The following is a 19,920-nucleotide window of genomic DNA, read 5'->3' on the forward strand; positions in this document are numbered from 1 at the left end:
ATGTTTAGTAAATAAAAGTTTGCTCTGCCCTGTAAGTGGGTCAGAAAGGTTATCACTGATAATCTCTTAGGGCAAGGCCTCTAATTCAAATTCTTCTAGGCAGTTAAGGGTGGGGGACAGGAATTTCTCCTGATTCTACAACTGAAGTTGCCTTCACTGCAAAACAATCTGCATACGACGACAAAAGCATATTTTGGGGTGACTTGTTCTAGACCCCTTCAAGGCTTATACCAAATTTGGGTTCAAGAAAAATCCCTGCATACGAATGAGGCAAAGGACAGGTGATTAAGGGAGCAGCTTTTTATTTCTGGCATTGAGGCCAGAGCGAGGGAGAAGGAGAGAGGAGGGGTGAGGAAGAGAGGGAAGAAAAAGAGAGAGAAGAAAAGGGGGAAGAGAATGTGTGTCCCTGATATTTCATTAGGCTTGAAACTGTTTCAGTATAACTGAATGTATGTCCTGTGCAACAATAAAAACATTTTGAAGTTTCCAGTGCTTATATTTTTACATTTTTCTTTGGCTCAGAAATAGGACCCTCTATTCCACTTTCATAATGACTGCCTACACGCCATGATTCAGCCGCTAGATGATGGGAGCTTTTATGTGTTGTGTTACTTTCTAATGTTATGTGCCTAGGGCAGATATGTAAATACATTTCCAAGTTTGTTATAAAGAGTGAGGATTGATATGTGTGTTTCTCTTACTATGGGGGAGTTAGAATATGATGATTATAGTGTTTTATTGGCAAACATTCAATTTCAGGTTACCTTTGTATATATGTTACATTATGCAATCGTACTAGGCAAAGTGGTACTCTATTTGGAAATGAACCACAAACAGAATTTTAAATCAGAGATTTGTGGCAATGAAATAATACATTGGGCCTTAAAGAGTAAATGGTCCAGATGGGGAAACTGAGACACAGAGAGGTAATGAAAGAGAGAACTCTAAATTAACTGTGATGACATTTTTAAAATGTCATGTTTGTTTTTATTTCTAATGCTTTTGAGAAAACTTGTTTGGCTGTTTGCCATCTCTATTGTTTGTATAATTTGTGTAATCAATTTTTCATTCATAAGCTAGCAAATAAGATATGCAGCTGTTTTACAAATTGAAAATGAGAGAACTATTTCAAAAAGGAAACATTTGAGCCTTGGATTTTTTAAAACTAACCTGACCAAATCTAAAAGTTAAGGAATTCTAGAGGGCAAAAGCAGAGATTTTTTTTTTGTTTTAGATGTTCAGTGGGAGACAGAGTTTAAATAAACTGACTTATTTTTGCAATCTACTTTCTCATTTACAAATGAAAAGTGATAAATCTCCACTTTTTCATCTTTGCTAGAGATTATTTTTCTTTGAGGCACAACAATTTCAGTTACATTCACTATATACCTATTAAAAAGGCAATGCAGCTATTGGTATCCTTTTACAAATGAGGACCTTGAGGCGAGCCAAGATTGCATTGAGTCATTTCTTTCAGGTCTCTGTGTTAATAAGTAATACAACTGATGTCAGAGCACAGTGACATCAGTGCTCTATTCTGGCATTCTTTCCACTGGTCAGAGGAGAAGAAGGACAGGGGCGGGGCTGGGGGGAGACAAGGAAGAAGGTGAAAGAGGAAAAGGAAGAAGAGAAGGGGAGACAAGGAGAAGGAGGAAAAAATTATGCTTGTTTATTTGTTATCTGCCATTCACAATGTTTAGCACAGTCATACATTATTACTCTCCATTTTTATACTAGTCCTCTAAAATAGATATTTAACTCCATCGTATAGTTGAGGAAGCTGAATCTCAGAGAAGAAGCATTCCTCACTTATACTTATACAGCTAGTATTGGGGATATTGGAGAGCCATTTTCTTCTTTTCACCACTGCACAAAACCGATTTCCATACTCTTCCTTAGCTCCCTGTAGTTTTAAAAATGGACATTGCAAAGTTCACTTTAAATTTTATTTTATTTCTATAAGAGAAACACAATGGAAACACTGAACAAACAAACAAAACTCTGGCTCTGTATCTTTTAGTGCTGGTAGTATCAACACTCTTTCTGGGGGAAAAATGTCAATCTGTTTTGGGACTAAAGTGAAAGTAGGGAATTAAAAGTTAATATTAAAACTGAAACAAAGCCACGTTTTGTGAAGCACACATTAATAGCAGTACATTGGATCAAAGGATGTGATCTCACTTCATAGTAAAACAGGTCCTGCAAGCCCAGGTAACTCAGGAAGCAGAATGGTAATTATTCACAGAAGAAAGCAGGTAGTATTCTGTTACAATACTACAGTAGAAAGTCAGAAGGTCACAACTCTAGCAGGGTAACTGAAACAACTTGAAACTGTTTGGCGCCCTTTAAAAAGAAATAATAAGATGGGAGAGAATGAAGCAAGTTTACCTAACACATCCTTGCAAGGTAAGTGCCAACAGTCTCGGAAATGTTTGCAAAAAGAAATTTAAGCAGTGTTGGTTACAGGGGGTGTGTGTGTGTGTGTGTGTAGTTAGCCCACGGAGTTTCAAGGTGTGCTGTGAAGGTAGGAAGAAAAGGTGGGAATTGTTTCAGAAGAAAACTGGCTCTCTGTTGTGCTCAGCAACTTGGCCAGCACAGACAGACAGATTTGTGGAGCACGGGGAGAGCCTTGTGCTTACTCCGTAGTGCAGTGGTGGAGAAATGGTGCAGCCAACTTGTGGTGCATGTTTTATGTTAGACTTTCTCCAACATTGACAGAACATTGATTTTTGTGTCTACTTCTGCAATTTTTATTTGTAATTATGTTTTGCCATCTGTGGCACTTATCAGCTAAGTGTCCTTGTAATTAATATAACTATTTTTTTAAGTGGAAAACAGGATCTCAGAAGAGAGCATATCAATTGGGGACAGCGGTTTATTTTACATGTCTTCTTTAATCAGATGCCTCTGTCCTTTGAAGGGACTGGCTTTGCTGATGTTGGCTTGATTTAGCTTCTGTGGTTGGGTTTGTTGATAGACACGGGTACAAGGTTGCTCACACTTTTCACTTTTTTGAGTAAGAGAACTTCTTTCTTAGAAAAAACATTTTTTAAAATGGGGCTGATGTTTATGTGTGCCATGATTTTCAGTAGTCTACTTTCTTATGAATTATTTACCACCTTTACAAGTAATATTTTAATCAAGATTTTTTTAAAAATCTACTTATAATGCCATTTTTGTTCAGTTATGTTCTTGTGAAGCTACCACCAAGAAAATTTCCAAACCACACAGTTTTTCTTTTAATACATATAATCAAACATATAAAACTATATGTGTGAAATATAACACATGTCAGAACAACAATAAGATGATCATAGATATACCTAGTCATAAAAGGATAGCATCTAATTTATAGAGTTAAATTATCTTCCAGAAAGCGTGTTTTTTCTTTATTTTCTTTATTTCTCCACTTAACATGCTTAAGAATCTCAGAATCTTATTTTTTTATTTCTGTTTGTTTACCAAAAATGTTTTTTGAAATACTGCATAAAATGCTTTAGAAATCATTTGTAATTTAAAGATTACTAAAAAAGTCATTTAGGATATTCCATTAAAGAAAAACAACAAAGATAAAAAGCTTGTTTAGCATATTTCCATAATATTATATATTTTTGTGTTTTATGTACAAAATAATATTATGCCTGTGGTTATTGCTTGTATCTCACTAAATTATGTCCATGATAGCTGTCCTCTAAAAATATATATGTTGTTAGAGTTCATATAATAATGATTTTGTAGAAACTGTAGATGACTACTTGGCAACCACCTGCACAGCCTGTCCTAGAACTGTGCGGTGTGTCATGAGCCAGCATTCAAGGAAGTGAAATAAACTAAGAAATAACCAGGCCTCTGCCTTCCCTCTTTATCATCCCTTTTTGTGTCAGAATCGTGGGTAATATTTATTTCTTATTTTATAGACTTAGTGTATGTATAGATTTTTTGTTTTTGTTTTTCTCTGGCGCTTCTCTATATGTTACATTTCTGGTACTATATCCCAATATAAAAGGGTAACACTATATATATATATATATATATATATATATATATATATATATATGAAAAATCTGCACACACATACACACATCCGCACACAAGTATTATAGAATTCACAATCTATATATATATAAGAAAATGCACACAGTTTAAAACAAAACTATAGTAAATAATTTGAGTGTCATGGTTTCAGTTAGAAAATGGTGAGCTTGGATCTATAAATCTTCTGTAGTTGGGAAATGCTTGTGAGATCAGTTCTACCCCAGGATGTTTTCCTCTGTGCATTTTATGAAAACTTTTCAATAAGAAATGGGTTCTCTCCTGATCTTATCTAAGATAAATATATCCTTGGTAGATCTCCAAAATTTTCAGATATATCTTCTTGGAATATTGAAATGTTTCCATTTCAGTTGTATTTGCCTTAAGATTATTCAGTGAACTTGTTAATGAGGTGAGAGTTAATGAGAAGCAAAGGTACTTTGGTTGTTGGTTTTTAGTTATTTCTGGATTTATTTTAAATTATAAATGAAAGTGCTAGGAAGATAATTTGCAGGTTACTCTTAGGTGTGAAAGTAAGAGGTAATTTTACGTTGACTTAACAGCACTTATGAAAAGATTCGAAGTTCTCTAAAATAATACTACTTATTATCAGCTCTACTTATAAATGAATGTTCTCTAATAGAAATGACTATTTAAATACTATGTTTTGTACAGTAAACATATAGATGATTTAAGTGTTTTGGCTATGAAGATAATAAACGGCAGTAGATTATTATTAAAACTCTGCCATGTGCTTTGAATAATGGTTTTCTAAAGCCATGTGTCTAGATTGTCTAGATTCATAGGACTATCTCTAGTCAGAACCAGGAGGGCTGGCCACAGACACTGTCAAAGATTATTTATGTTAATGCTACTTCCTGTGGGCTTCTGGCCTGTTTTTATACCCCAGAAGTGGGTTGAATTTGCCCTGGTTAGTGGGTCCCATAATCTATCACCATTTAATATTTCCAATAGCATTGGGAACTTCTTTTTTTCTAAATGAATATAAAAGTTATCTTCAGCTTACTGTGAACAGATCTCAATTATCTTTTCAAACATAGACAACATCTCTCCCTTTCAGTCCAAAGAAAAGTAACCCCGCAGAGAATTATGTAACAATTGCCTACATAAAGGTTTATACTATTCTCAGGATTCACAACATGGAATTATCTAGGGTAAGAGAGAATGCTAGAATTTTCTGTCTGATTTTTGAAAATATAAATAAAATGTATATATAACATGGCAAAAAAGTAGAAACAAGTGCTTTTTGAACATTGTTATTTGCTGAGAAAAGGAAGCATCATTGCTTTGCACGGTAGCCGAGGACCCACATGCACCACTGAGTGGCACTTGGTCAGTCTGTGGCAGTAGTGAAAGGCCATGGCTGGGATGAGAGGACGGTTACAATGTCCTCCGAGACGACCAGCTACCTGGAAAATGCCTTAGGCTAAGGTTTCTCCACAAGCTACCCTTGGACAGGTAAGTCCCCCTTACTTTTTTTCCTACTTCTCTCAAACCTTTTAGCTAGTAGAGCAGATTCTAGTTAGAATCCCTAAAAAGGAAAGAACCTGCCAGCTAATCTCTACATCCCCTGAGTCCCTCCCACCTCAGCAACTCAATCCTTGGTGAGCTTTTTCCATTTTATGTTTTTTCCTCTCCCTTGGTTACAGCATTTCCAAGGTCACTTGCCTCTTCATAAAGGATATAATATATAAATTCATCCTTGGAATTATGTGAATACACGGTATCCCTGAGTTCAATGCCAGAGCAATTCTGTGAGAGATTTCCTTGAGCGGGGGTCTGCCTGGGGCTGCTCAGCACAGCCTTGGCACTTAGGCTGCCCACTGTCATCTGCTTGGAATTGTTTGAGCATCTTCTAATTATAGCCCTCCTTTCTCCCTCAGTGCTTCTTGGTTCTTAAGATCTAGGAATCTACTAATGTCAACAAAAAACTAGGAGCTCAGAGGAAAATGTTTCTAAGTACAAACAAGTTGTCCATACCTTGTGGAATTCAAGGCCAGCGTTAGACAGCAGTCAGCAAAGAAGAGAGAACTCTTTGCTAACATATGAAGGAGAAGCTGGTTATCAGAATCAGGAAAAAAAAAAGTCTGTAGATTATTAAAACTTCCAAGGGAGCAGGGAACTTAGAGGGCTTTGAGTCCAATATTTCTACTTCGAACAGTAGCAAAGATCCTATGAAGGAAGTTGTCCTTGATTCCCCAGAAACTGTTGCCAGGTCTCCACCCTAACTGTCCAAAACCCACAATTTTATAGAGAATTTTGTCACATTATTTTCTGTAGGCCTTTAGTTTTCTATTTCAAAAAGGGAACTAAGGCTCATAAATGGTTTCCCTATTAACATCTTTCAGTTTCTCCACTTACGGCCTGGAAAAAATTGCCCAGTATTCAGTCAGGTTATCGATACCTGGTCCATCTGGGTTGGGTTTTCTCTTGAATCCATAAAAGTTTCATTGACTTTTAATACATTTACTTAACTTTCATCACAACCAGGGAAGTTGGCTTGAAAGTCCCTGGGCACGTTCATTGAATGTTTCTCATAATATAGTCATTTTTTAAAGGAAGTATACTTATTTTATTTGGCTAGTAAAAGGGGGAGGAAAAAAAAACTAGACAGGAAGGTGCCTTGATGTCTGTGCTTCTAAGTTGCAGCTGGAGGGCAACAGTACCGTAATCGCCAACCTGTTATACTGGTTTGCTGTGCATGTTTACTTCGGTGGTGGAAAAATATCTCTGCATTCATCATCGTAAACCATGCCTGTGAGTGTCTTGAAATCTTTCTCAAACTCCAAAGAGGACGAACCAGTTTGGGAGTCTCCCCAGCCTGTAGACCTTTAACAGCATTTCAATTAAGAATAGTGCAAGAAGCTCCTGTTTCAGGAGGAGGAAAGACTTTCACTAGCTCGTAATGATAGGTGGGAATCATTTGGAGCACTGACACATTTTGGAGCTGATTTTAGATATTGAGGTAGCAGGGCATTTTGGAGTTGAAGCTCTGCTGGAGAGGTCTTTTCTAAGGACAAAAGTGAGAATATTTGAAGCAAGTAAAATTGCAGAGAATGTTAAAGCATGAAATTCCAGGTGAGTCAACCTAAATGTCAGTGGTGCACGTGAGGATGGCTCAGGGATTTTCCCCAGGTGTGAGACAGAATCCTCGGAACAGGCAAATGAGATTCAGAGATGAACTCTGACATAATGTAAAAGAGAGACTTAATAAAAATAATATAACTAAGCTGAGGAGGTCTCTTTTCCTTGTGTTTCTAAATAGAAATAGTATCTTTACCCTATTAGAAGTAAAATAGAAAGTGATACCCTTGCACAGAACATGAGACAAAGGTGGTTAAAAACATGGTTCTTAGTTGAAACCTGCAGCTGAGGAAAAGCCAGTTCTCAAACACTTTGAAATTTATAGTTCCTGTACTCTTTAAATGGTCTGAAAAGCAGAGTTTAATTCCCTTTGATTTAAATTATATTTTATAACACAAATTGTTTTAAAGGAAATGTTTTAAGTTTCAATTAAAATCACTATAAAATCTTGAAGAAAAGGTGATACATAACTACAGGATGACTTGATTGTTTAAATATTATTATTAATAATGCTATTAAAATTTTTCATAAAGTTAAAAGGTTGGATCTGTCTTTGAATCTGCTTCTTTTTTCTTAAAAAAAAGAAACAAAGAGTGCAGTAATAATTTGATGATTATACATGTATAAACAGCATATAATTATTACATTGTATGTCTATTCTCTAGACTTTGGAAAGAGTTTAAACAAATTTAGCTGAGTAAGACAGTAAGCCAACTTTTGTATTACAGTTTTTTTTGGGGGGGGCAGGATTATTAACCAAGCATGTACTTATTATTGGAAGGCATTATGCTTGATATATAAATGAAGGAAAAATAGGCAACTGAGAAGATTGGAAAGAAAATATGATTAGGTTGAAAACACTTAAAAGACACTGAGTTCACTTGATCCCTTGTGCTTCTAACCTCTCTTTAGGAAAAGTATGTGTAAATATTTTTATTGAACAGGGCTATTTTGTTGCGCTGTTGATAGTTGCCTAACCATGCCCATAGCTGAACGCTTTGGAAGGTGCATTGATAAGTGCCTTTGTAATTTACATTGAAATGCAATCTATGTGTCCTCTTTAAACCCCTAATCATTGTAAGCTGTGTATTGTGCACTAAATAAAGTGAGTGTGACTTAGAGGATTGGTATAAAATCCTACCTACTGAAAAAAGTTCCAAAGACAAATGTTTTGGAAAAGTCAACTATTGAATTTAATGTAAGTCATATGAACATGCAAAAGATGTGCATGTTAAACAAAATCAATTCACTCTGTGACTTCAGGCAGTTCTTTTGAGGACTGACTAAACTCTTGAAACCTTTCCATTTCTGTGATTCTTTTGTTTTCTCAAAAATGAGTTCCTTTGAAAACAGGGCATTAGAACCAGAGAGGATTGAAGTGTTACCTTGTTTTATTTTATTCTTTGTTTATGGACCTTTAATGCAATCGCAGGCAAGTTTCATCTTCCTTTTAACTGTTGATAAATCCTCCAAAATTCTTCATTGTATCAACATTTCTTGGTGGCAGATTTCAGAGGTAGAGAAATATGCTCTGACAAACAAACAAACAAACAAACAAAAAAACACAAAACCAAGGGAAAGTTGCTTCCATTCTTGCCAATTCTTAGTTGTATGTATTGTTATATTGTTCTTGCCTATTGTTATAAATACAAACCCATACTTAAAAAATTATAGAAAAACCTAGGAATTTATAGAGAATTTCATAAAGAAGATACAATGTAAACTGACTCTAGCAGGTTTGGTAAAATAGAATAACTAGCCAGAATGAAAGAAGTCTTTTCTGACAAAATTAACAGTAGAGAAAAATACATAGAAATTAAATCTGAGTATTTACTTGTTTTATCTCCTCTCCTCTTTAAAAAAAAAAGTTTATTGATTTTAGAGAAAGAGGAAGAGAGAGAGAAAGAAACATCGATGTGAGATAGGAATATTTGTTGTCTCCTATGTGGGCCCAGACTGAGGAGAGAGTTCACTACTTAAGCCTGTGCCCTGACTGGAAACCGAATCCCAGGCTTTTGGTGTAGGAGGTGATGTTCCAACCAACTGAGCCACACTGGCCAGGGCTCCTCTTTTATTGAAAATAAAAAGAATTGTCTAAGAATTCCTATTTTGAAATAGGCTACAAATGAGTATGCATAAGAGAAAAGAAGGTTAAAGTAATGTAACAGTTAAACTTTGTATACAAAATATATGCCAGAACATTGTAAACAGCTACCTAACAAGTTACAAATTTGCTTTCGATCTTCATAGCAGCCAGAGGAAAGTAAAAAATTTGTTGCAAAATATATGGGTATTCAAATGATGTAAAAACTCATCAGTTATTAAATAGATGCATAGATTTTTCCATTAGACATGGTGATAGAAATCGGAATAATTTCTCTAGGTCCCAGGAAACAGGCCTAACCGGTAGAGAGGATTTTGATTAGGCAATTCTGAGAAATAAAGTTTAAAAAGATATAGAGGTAAAAAAATATATCATTTAACTCATCAGAATCTTGACATGGACACTTTTCTTTGATCTCCATAAGCTGCTGCACCATTCTACCAGACATTTGTCAGGAAAAAAATATTATACAGAAAAATATTTTAAATGCAAATCTGAAATTTAAAAAAGTAAATAAAACAAAAGAGTAATTAAGAAATACAGACAATAAAATTTAAATATTCACATAATTGAAATATTCACACTATTAACATTTCAGAATATAAATAAGTCATTTTGAAAATTAGGTTGCTATATATACATTTTATAAGCATTACTCAATTGCCTCCTCTTCTCTGGGGTTTCTACTGATTTTGCACATGTGTTTTATGTTCATTTTGGTCACTGAAGGGTTATAGTCACTGTGGCAGATGTGGTTAGGGAAGGGGGAAGAGGGGAAGCCAGGGACAAAGAGTAAGAGGAAAAAGAAAGCACATTGGTACTTCTAATATTCATATTACATTATAAATCGACTTCAGAGATTTCATAAATTCCTGGTACAATGAGGTAATGATGTTGCCTATGTTTTTATTTTGGACAAAGTTCAATAGGAATTTGCGGGGGGAATGAAAAAAATTAATAAGAAAATTATAACCTTTTCATTTTTGAGTTTAAGTTCTCCTCAGTTTTAAGTTCCTATTTTACATTCTTTTCAGTTTAGCATTTGACCTTTATGGATTTCTTTTAAGCATCATCTTTTTTTTTTTTTCTAGATTAGAAAACTTATAACGTGGCTTTTATTTCAAGGAATTAATAATGACTAAATTGTATTTATCAAAACACTCTTATGTGACTCAAAAACACAATTCACAATAACATTAGTTTATAGAATCTTCCTTATATGAAATTCCTATTTACCTATATTGGTTAATTAGTAATTTTATCTTCATAATCACATTAATAAAAAGAAGATATATCTAGTATTCATTGGGTACTAATCTAGGCAGACCTTTACTAAACTTACCCGATTCTGACAACTATCTTGGCCTCTCTCTTCCTCCCACAGACACAGCAACTGATCCCTGTTCTATGACTTCTGTGCACTGGTAGTTTCTGCTGAACTTCCCCTGGCTTGTTCATTTTTGTCATCCAGTTATCAGATCAAATATCATCTCAGTGATACCTTCTTTAGACTCTCAAACTAAAGCAGCCAGTCCCTACCTTATTGCCTGATTTTATTTCTTTTAATATCTTGCCATGAGTCATTTTTATATATTTGTTTATTACTTATATGCCTGACATAAAATATTCTCTCTCTGAGATGAAAGACCATAGCTGACTTGTTTATTGCTATATTTCTAGTGCCTAGGACCATAACTAAAACATAGTATATTTTAAGTATAATTTTAATATACTCAGAAAAAAAAAAGCAAACATAAAATGCACTTTATATTTATTCCAACATGAAAATTAGTTGAGCATAATAAAGTAGAAGTCATTTAACATGGTAAATACAGAACATAATAAAACAAGATGCCTTAACTAAAAAAAAAAAGAAATGATTAATAAAATATTTTAAAATTGAAGGAGACCTTTTTCTAAAAGAACACTTAATTGGCATAAGGGATTCTAGGAGGTTAGGAGCAATGCATTGCCATTCAAAATTAGAAAATTTGTTCCTCCTCATTTTCTCAAGTTCTGTGGTGTACTGACTTTGTTTGGGGTTACCAAGGTGCTCTCAAGCAGTCTAAGTATGAATTAGTGGTAATGATGGTGGTGCTGGCGATAGAAGAAACATTTATGAAGTGTGTGCTAGGTGCCAGGGACTGTTCTAAGTGTTCAGCATATATTATTTATTTAATCTTCACAAGCGACCGATGAGGTAGGTGTGTATGCTCAATAAATATAAATATAAATAATTATATGACTATATCTCCCTTATAGATAGAAAGCTGTTCTCGTGTTCTATTGGAAATTCATCTTCCTCCTCATCCATCATTGCACAGTGATGGCAAGCTTAGTTTATTTGACAAAAACATTAAATTTGAGAGATACTTGAGGTTAAAGTGGTGTTTATGTTAAGTGTGGAAAGAGGAAAGGGCTGTAAAAACATTGTATCTGGTTCAAGTGACTGAGAGAAAAGTATTTTTAACTGATGTAGGGATTTGGGATGGGGAACAGTTTATAGATGAGAAATAAAATGAGACTGCCTTAAACAAAATGATTTTAAACTCGAAATCATATATTCATGAAAATGTTCAGGACTTAATTTGCAAAATTGAGTCTAGACCGTGGGAGGGAGAACTAGGATGAAATTAAAGCATTGGAAATTATTCAAACTAGATGGCAGTGTGGATAGGTGAGATTACGCAAAGAGAAATGTTAAGGGCAGATGAGAAGAAGACTAATGGCAGAACCTAGAAAACAGTAACATTTGAACTCTGAACAGAAGAAAAAGAAACTGAGATGGAGTCGTGGCAAAGAGAGAAGATGCAGATGACAGAATTTGTGGGAAATGCATACTGAGGATTTCTAAATAGAAAGAGTGAGGAGTAGTCAACGACGCCATAATGGAGTAGCTGAGATTTGGTGATTCAAACGTGGAATGAAGGTAAGGATGAGAAAGAAACAGTTTGAGAATTATCAGGAATGAGGTGAAAGGAGAAGACAAAATGACAAAGTCAAGCTATGAAAAGCCTGAAGTCTCAGACGTTCCGTAATTGTGCCATGGGCAATGGCCACAGTGAAGACAGTCAGGGAGCAGAAAAAAGAAGAGTGAACCAAGGAGGCAGTAAGAACACAACAGTTCTAAGAGGTCGGTTTAATTTTTAGTTTTCACAAATGAAGAAACAGTGTCAATGAGGGAGAGGATGAAGGAGCTAAAACAGAGGAGTGTCTGATGAAGACGAGGACTTTGATCATTAGGGTAATTTTAAAGAACAGGACTACTCTCTGCAAGGATGAATAAGATGAGTGAGTGTAATGACAGAGTCACTCAGTTCCAGAGAAGAGCAAGGTGGGGTACATGCCAAATGGCCTGCATCTTTGCAGTGAGGGATCAGTTCTTCCAGCCAAGAGTTAGGGTGAGGTTGTGTGTGGGGTGTTGGATTCCTGAAAGATAAATGAAAGACTTGGCCAGAAGCAGCCTCTGGGAAGTTAGGAGATAGTGTCTGTGGAAAAAGCAACAGGAAGACAATATAGGCTAATTATTGGCAGCTTTCATAGAGACTTGATTAAGTTTGTGTGTGCGTGAGCGAGTATGTATCATGGTATGTGCATGTGTATGCTCATGTGTGTGATTGCCTTGTCTGTAGATTTAGCTAGAGCTTGTGATTCTGGAATATTTAAGCTTTAATATGTAGTACCACCCCATAAGCCTATTCCGGCTATTATCTTCACATTGCACGCCATTGGATTATAGCCATACTAGAAGAGAAAATCCATTTTATTACAAATTCGTCCAGCTTTTGAAAAACAATGGAACACCGAGGCTTCTTCACAGCCTCTAGGCTTGTACAGTGGTATGTTCTCATCTACGTAACATTAGAGCAAAGCTCCTGTGTATATACCACTGGCCACAGAGCACGAGTGAGACAGACCTATGCTACCCTGGGAGTGGGGATGCGCCTCGGTTTGACTCTGAAGAGAGCAAAGTAAGATTTGGATCAAAGTTTATGCACTAAAAAATGTCAAGCCCTTTGGGTTTGTAGGATTATGTTTTTATTGTTAATAATGAAAAGAACAACTAATATAATTGGACATTTAGTAAAAACCATCAAGAGGCAAAGCTAGTATTTAAATCTAGGGTATTTCTGACTTTATTATTTATTAACCTCTATATTTCCCAGATGTACCATTTTAAGAAAGTTACCTAAAAAAACAAAAATACTCTTCAAATAGTATTCTAAATACTTATCATTTACATCTATATACAAAAATTAGTGACTGTTAATATTTTATTCACGGTTCATTCTATAGCTGATATATCTGCTTTTCTATGGACACTGTGGTTCACAAAAACTGACCGAACTCCATGGATGCACAGGCTGTTTTCTTTTTGGATACATCATGAATTCCCTTGTCCTGCCTACCCTCATGTTCTTATGATATTTTCATCATACCCACATTCGGGGGCTTTTATTGAAGGTGATAAAGCTCTGAAAGAATAGTTTGAAGTAAATGGGTTCTACTAAAGACAAGAATGTTTTGACAATTAACCTTGAGTTTGAAGTTTTCGGTGGTCACAAACTGATATAAAGGGATATAGATTTACCTCAACAAAATACACTTTAAAGAGGTTTTTAAACAATAGATATTTTGCTGATGCAGAGGATATTTTCTCTTCAGTGTTTATAATTTAACAAATTATATGTAAAAGCCATAAACTCTTTTATATCATCCATAAACAAAATAAAAAATGTTACACCACATAACTTTGACTTAGTCAATAATTCTAGGCTTAGCCTTAGGGTTTGAAGAGAAAATCATTCTTGTTACACATTTTAATTATACTATAAACTTTGGGAAATAGCTATTGATCTTCAGCATCTGGCATCAGAAAGTTGTTGCTTTCTTGTTCTGTAGCCAGTGAAAGTATGCCACACAGACTAAAAATGAGGAATTTCAGAGGAATCAGAGGTAGTAGATGTAAAGGGCATTTTTTTTTGGTTGAACTTGAGTAACATAAAAGTTATGAGACTTAAAGATTATCTCCTATGCACAACTTTCCTCTGGAAACAAGGATCACACATTTTAGTTAAGAAATATATTCCATTGTTTTAAGAAAATTATTTAATGGTACTTTTATTTAATGGTACTTTTACTTATATCTAATATTTAACAGAAAAAAAGGAGTGCCTATTTAGGAACCTTCTTTTAAGTTACATATTTAAGGTTCTCCAAAGCTTATATAGAATGATGAACATTGTGATTATTATTTTAGAAGTAATTATTTCACAAATTTTTATCTTTAAATCAGTAAAATATGTGAAAACCTATATTCTTTTAAAATTAAACATATCTAACATCTATGAAGAAGGAGGAGGAGGAGGAGGAGATTAAGAGAAGAATAGTTACTGGGACCAATTCAATGCCAACAGGAATCCCCAGTTTGGAGCGGGGTGAAGAGGAAACCTTTATAGCTCAATTGTGATACAGCGTGGCTATGATGTAGCCCTGGGCCATGCTCCTATCTGGCTAGACAGCTTGCCTCTGCTTTGCTTTGTGCTGGTCTGCTTAGCCAGGGAAACATAGTTTTGGTGGAAAGGGAAAGTGTGCTCTCAAGAGCCAGAGGGGAACTGCCTCACGATAGTCAGAAGTCATAGTCAGAAGTCGAGTCCCCAGGCCCTTGGTGGTCCATCCTCATGCAAATGAGGACTCCAGATCTCTGCAGCATGCTTGTTACAAAGGCACTCTCTTCTTGGTCTGAATGGAGCCACTCTGATTTGTTGGTTAAGAAGCTCATGGGTATATAGCTACGCAGTTCTAATTGCATGTGGCTTTAAGCATCGGCCTTATTGATTGAAAGAGAATTCCAGAACTCCTTTATAAGGACTGGCTCAAATGACAGGGCCTGAGTACAGACAGGCAGTCCAGCGCCAGCTTCTTCCTGCAGTGCGGAGTGAGTGAAAAGCCCATGTGCAGAAAAGGCTGCTAGACCCTGCTTCTTAAGATGTGAGCCCAGTTAGCCATCAGAAGCCCTTCTTAGTTGGTGTCTCCCCCTACTACAAGGAAATAGTTATATATATATATATATATCTCAAAATTCTCTGATAAAACAGTCTCTTATTATTTTTCTCTTGAATTTAGGAAACTAATTAAAGCATGATCATTTAATTCTGATATTGTGCTGTCTCATTTAGGTCAGTTTGGGGGTTTCAGTATCTTTATGACCCCAACTATTAAAGTTGCTATTTTGAGAGCATCAGCAAGGAGTCAATATTGATTTTCTTGCCACAGGACACCCTCTACCTCCTCACATTGGGAACGAGTGAGTAGTAATCATCAGTCAGTTCTCCTCTACCCCTTTCTTCTAACCTACAATGTAATTAAATCCATTGGTTAAAGAATTTGTTAAGCGTTCCATGGACATAATTTCCCAAATAGTGGCTCCCGATGCACTGGTTGGCACAAATCAATTAAATTTAACTTTATGTAAAAACTGAAACTCAAAATATGGTTTTTGAAAGGTAGTATACAAGTCTGTATTTCTTTGTAAAAAATGCAATGTTCTCCAATTATGCTTTAATTTTGGGGCTGCCACCTACATTTCTTTGTAACTTTTGCATATATCCTGGATATAATCTGGAGAAGACAGGTTTTAGAGGGTCTATTTTTAGGCATGTCAGGTATAAGCAAAAATTTCAAACCAGATTTAATTTCGTTTCAATCTTAAACATTGAAAGAGAAGCTATTGATAGGTACAGATTTTCTCATCCATATTACAAATTTCTGCAATGATATATATTGAGAATTATGTAAAATAAGGTACCTTAGTCAGTTTAGTGCTTCTGAACAAACATTAGTCATAGGATTTAGGTATTTTACAAAATTTTATAGTTTATTTTATTTTTTAAAATATTTTATTTATTTATTTTTAGAGAAGAGAAGAGAGGTGAAGAGAGGGAAGCAGAGAGGGAGAGAAACATCAATTTGTGGTTGCATTTCGCGCGCCATCTGCTGGGGACCTGCCCACAACCCAGGCATGTGCCCTGACTGGGAATCGAACCAGTGAGTGACCCTTTGGTTCACAGGCTGGCGCTCAATTCACTAAGCCACACCAGCCAGGGCCAAAATTTTATATTTTAAAAGTAGGTATAGGAAGGCTATTATATGCAAAGTACCGATCCTGGGAATTTTATTTGTCACTTCATTTCATTCTCACAACAATATGTAAAGCTATTACCAGCTTTCAAGTTATCTTACGTGGGTAAGTCATCTGCCAAGGAAGCCACTCAACGGAAAGAGGGACATTTAAGCAGAGAAGTGATATTCAACTCCTCCTTTTATTTATCTTTTTATTTTACTTAATCTTGTTTGTTCCGTTATGGTTGTCCTCATTTTTCCCCTTTTGCCCTCCTCCGTCCTGCCCTATTCCCTGCTCCCACGGTCCATCCCACCCTGTTGTCTATGCCCATGTCATTCATACATGTTCTTTATGAAAAGTTTTCCAATTCAATACAAGGAAAATTATTTTAGAAAGAAAAAACCAGTTGTACAAAGGAATGCTGGCCTGTTGGGAGAATTTCAAACATTAGTTTATACTGTGAGTCCAATGAACATTAGTTACTGGAGTTCTGACCTGGTTTTTGTAGCCTAGGATACAACTGATTACAGTTGAGGTTTAAGACTAGTCAAATGTTAAACCGAGTGGATGATAGCATTCTGTTTTTCCTTCATCTCCGGACATGTGTAACTATAGAGTCAAGGCATCCTAGAAGTGCAGAGGTTGATACTGAGGGATAAATGTGTTCTTAAAGTGAATTGGATGATGTTCGATTTTTTTCCAATCATGAATTTTGACAAACCAGGCTCTCTGTCCCCCTAGCAGCTGAATGAGTTGTAAAGCAGTCAAAAATCACATCACCCAAGACAGATGCTTACTGCATCTATGCACATAAATAGGACATATATATTTTTATTTAAGTAGCAAAAATATACTTTGCATTGCAATGTACTTCATTTATGTAGACCTTACTCAAGGTTATTTTTCCTTGAGCACTCACCTTCTCAATGATACTTTTATTTCCATATATATTATCCTCACACCCCAGAACCCTAGGTAAAAATCTCTTGAGGCAAATACTTGCCATGCCATGTCATTCACATAAAATGCCTGCAGTCATATCACACGTGTTTTGTCAACCTGTACATTCTTAATCGCTTTGCTGTGCACCTGCTGCAATGCAACCTGTCAATTTGGCAGGAAACAGGGCCAGGAAATCCCCATGCCACTTTCTTGTCCACCATGCAAGTATTTTAACTTGGCACAGTAAGTATCAGTAGGAGAGACTGGAGTCAAGAAGCATTGATATTCTGTTCTCATAGAAGAGCAAATTCTTGAAGAAAATGTAGTCCTTTCCACAAAAGCAGCTCACCTCAGCTGTGGTTAACATTTCTGAAACATGAACATGTGCTCTTGTGCAATCTGGTATCCTCCCCACTGCTAGGATACCTGACTCCTTTCGTATGTGCCCTTGCCTTGATCACAAATTTTTAGAAATAATCAAAAGCTCGAGTGAAAGAGAAGATTGTAGATGACAAATAAAATAATTATTCACCATGTACACACATGCAAACATTTGGGTAGAAATTCAAGAGAAATATGAACCTTTTCATGGACCACTTTTTAATGGTTCACCAGTTGATAAACCCAAGATTAAGGAGCTTTGTTTTCACGTACATTTTTTAAAAGACACAAGGTAAACAGATTTAATCAGATTTTCAAGGTACTCATAACGCAATCAGCATTAAGATGATTTCTAAATTTTTTTTCTAATTAAAGTTGTATTATTAATTTGATATCATACTATATCCCTGTTAGGACTTTTTGATTTTTCTCCAGAGAAACAGAAGTATGTTTTGTTTTCTAAAACAAAATAATTCTGGGTCCTTTAATTTGTGACTAAAGTAACTACAATTTGCAGTATAAAAATAAGAATAGCAAAAATTTTTCTGAACTTCTGGTCAGCATTTAAGAGCAATCTCAAATTAAAGTGATATATTGCCAGTGAGGATTAAGGTAGAATGTTATTTGCCTATTTTTCATTTTGTATAGATCATTAAAACTAAATGTAAAAGTGCTAGATACATATTTCTAATATAAAGATAAGTGCTTAGGATAAATAAAAATACCTCTATAGTTCTTATATTAATACTTTAATTTTTAAAGTTCCCTGTTAACAACCTACTTAAAAATAGATCAAAATGAAATCCTGTAATCTTTTATGAAAAATAATATGTATATTGTGAGACTTGTACAAAAACCTAACATTTCAACTGGATCTATTTTTATAATAAGTAATAATGCATGCTGTAAATATTAATGTAATCAGATATTAATCAATAGGACAAATAATCTTGGACTTTAGCACGATGATACATTTTACACGTACAGAAAGTAGTTTTTTATTATTGTATTGCAAAGGTAGGGGAGAATACTAATTAGCATTGGGCTCATATTCTAAGACTCCCTCACAGTAAAACACAGAAGACAGGGCCTTTTGAAAACAAGTGGAGCAGTTAAAGTTTGCTTTTGTTTTTACTCTTGAACCTGTTAGCTACTTTTTCTTAGTAACATGGCTAACCACCTTCTAGTCGTTTTCCCCTCATCCCTCCTACCATATAACCTTCTTATAATACTCTGGACTAAAATGATCCAATATAATTCTTCACAGTAAATTGTTATATTTATAATGGTGGAACTTCAAGCATAAGTGGGAGAAATGTTTTTGTGTGATAACACCTTTTATTTTCTTCAAAAATACCACATGCATGACAGCTGTTGAGATTTTAACGTTGAGAGGTCTTATTCTACCCTCTTCCTTAATTTTTCCTCATTAGCTGGGTCATACTTGAAATTCCAATGCCTGAAAATCTATATAGCTAAATGATTTTATTGACTGTGTTAATGATTTGTTCCCTTCCCCTGTTTCATTGAATTTTTAATAAAATTCAATTGGTAGGATGGCCTGAAGAAGGGGTGTTTTGGACTTGGGTGTTCTTATAAGGACACTAACCTCATCATGGGGCCCTACCCTCATGCCCTCATCTAAAACTAATTACCTCCCAATCACCCCACCTCCCAGTACCATCAGACTAGGCATTTGGGCTCAACTTAGGAATTTTGAAAGGACATACCTATTCAGCCCATCACATGTACCATTTGAACAAATGACTTAAAGTTTTACCTTTAAGGTCCATTTTCATATATTTTGCATCTATATAGATACTCCTTTCTCCACCAAACATTGTATTTTGGTAATTCAGTACAACAGTTAAATTCATGAAATTGATCAATGTGTTCTTAGAGCTAAATTTAGACCTCCTTTCACAAATTAGCATGTGAGTTAAATAGAGATTTCGTCAGTCTTGGCTCATATCTCAACTCTGCTAGTATTAAGCATCCAGAAGAAGTCCCCTCACTGCCCCTACGCCCACAAAAACCCCCAAATGCAACAAAAAACTAAATATTTTAAATACAACCATTTAGTTACAGGACTTTTTGTTACCTTTCAACTTTGTTTTTTAGGGCTCATTTTATGATAAATACATTTTCCTTAAGTTAAAGAGCCATAACTATTAGTGTCTGCAGGTATCCTAAGTGAGTATTTGAAGATATGTAATGTTGACTATAAATTACA

At 35.3% G+C, this 19,920-nt stretch overlaps 1 protein-coding gene across 1 annotated transcript in view; it reads left to right on the plus strand.

Moving 5' to 3' along the window:
* The first annotated feature begins 2,222 nt into the window (after positions 1-2,222).
* The window catches only part of NAALADL2 (N-acetylated alpha-linked acidic dipeptidase like 2), a 796,061-nt gene continuing 778,363 nt past the window's right edge, over positions 2,223-19,920 (plus strand). Inside the window, exon 1 of the mRNA XM_054575719.1 lies at positions 2,223-2,406. Coding sequence (XP_054431694.1) covers positions 2,364-2,406 — 43 coding nt within the window. The 5' untranslated portion in view covers positions 2,223-2,363. The remainder of the gene's footprint in view (positions 2,407-19,920) is intronic.

Source organism: Pteronotus mesoamericanus, unplaced genomic scaffold, assembly GCF_021234165.1.
Source record: "Pteronotus mesoamericanus isolate MK-2021 breed Mesoamerican mustached bat unplaced genomic scaffold, CSHL_Meso_final contig_116, whole genome shotgun sequence".
In the NCBI taxonomy this organism is placed as follows: domain Eukaryota; kingdom Metazoa; phylum Chordata; class Mammalia; order Chiroptera; family Mormoopidae; genus Pteronotus; species Pteronotus mesoamericanus.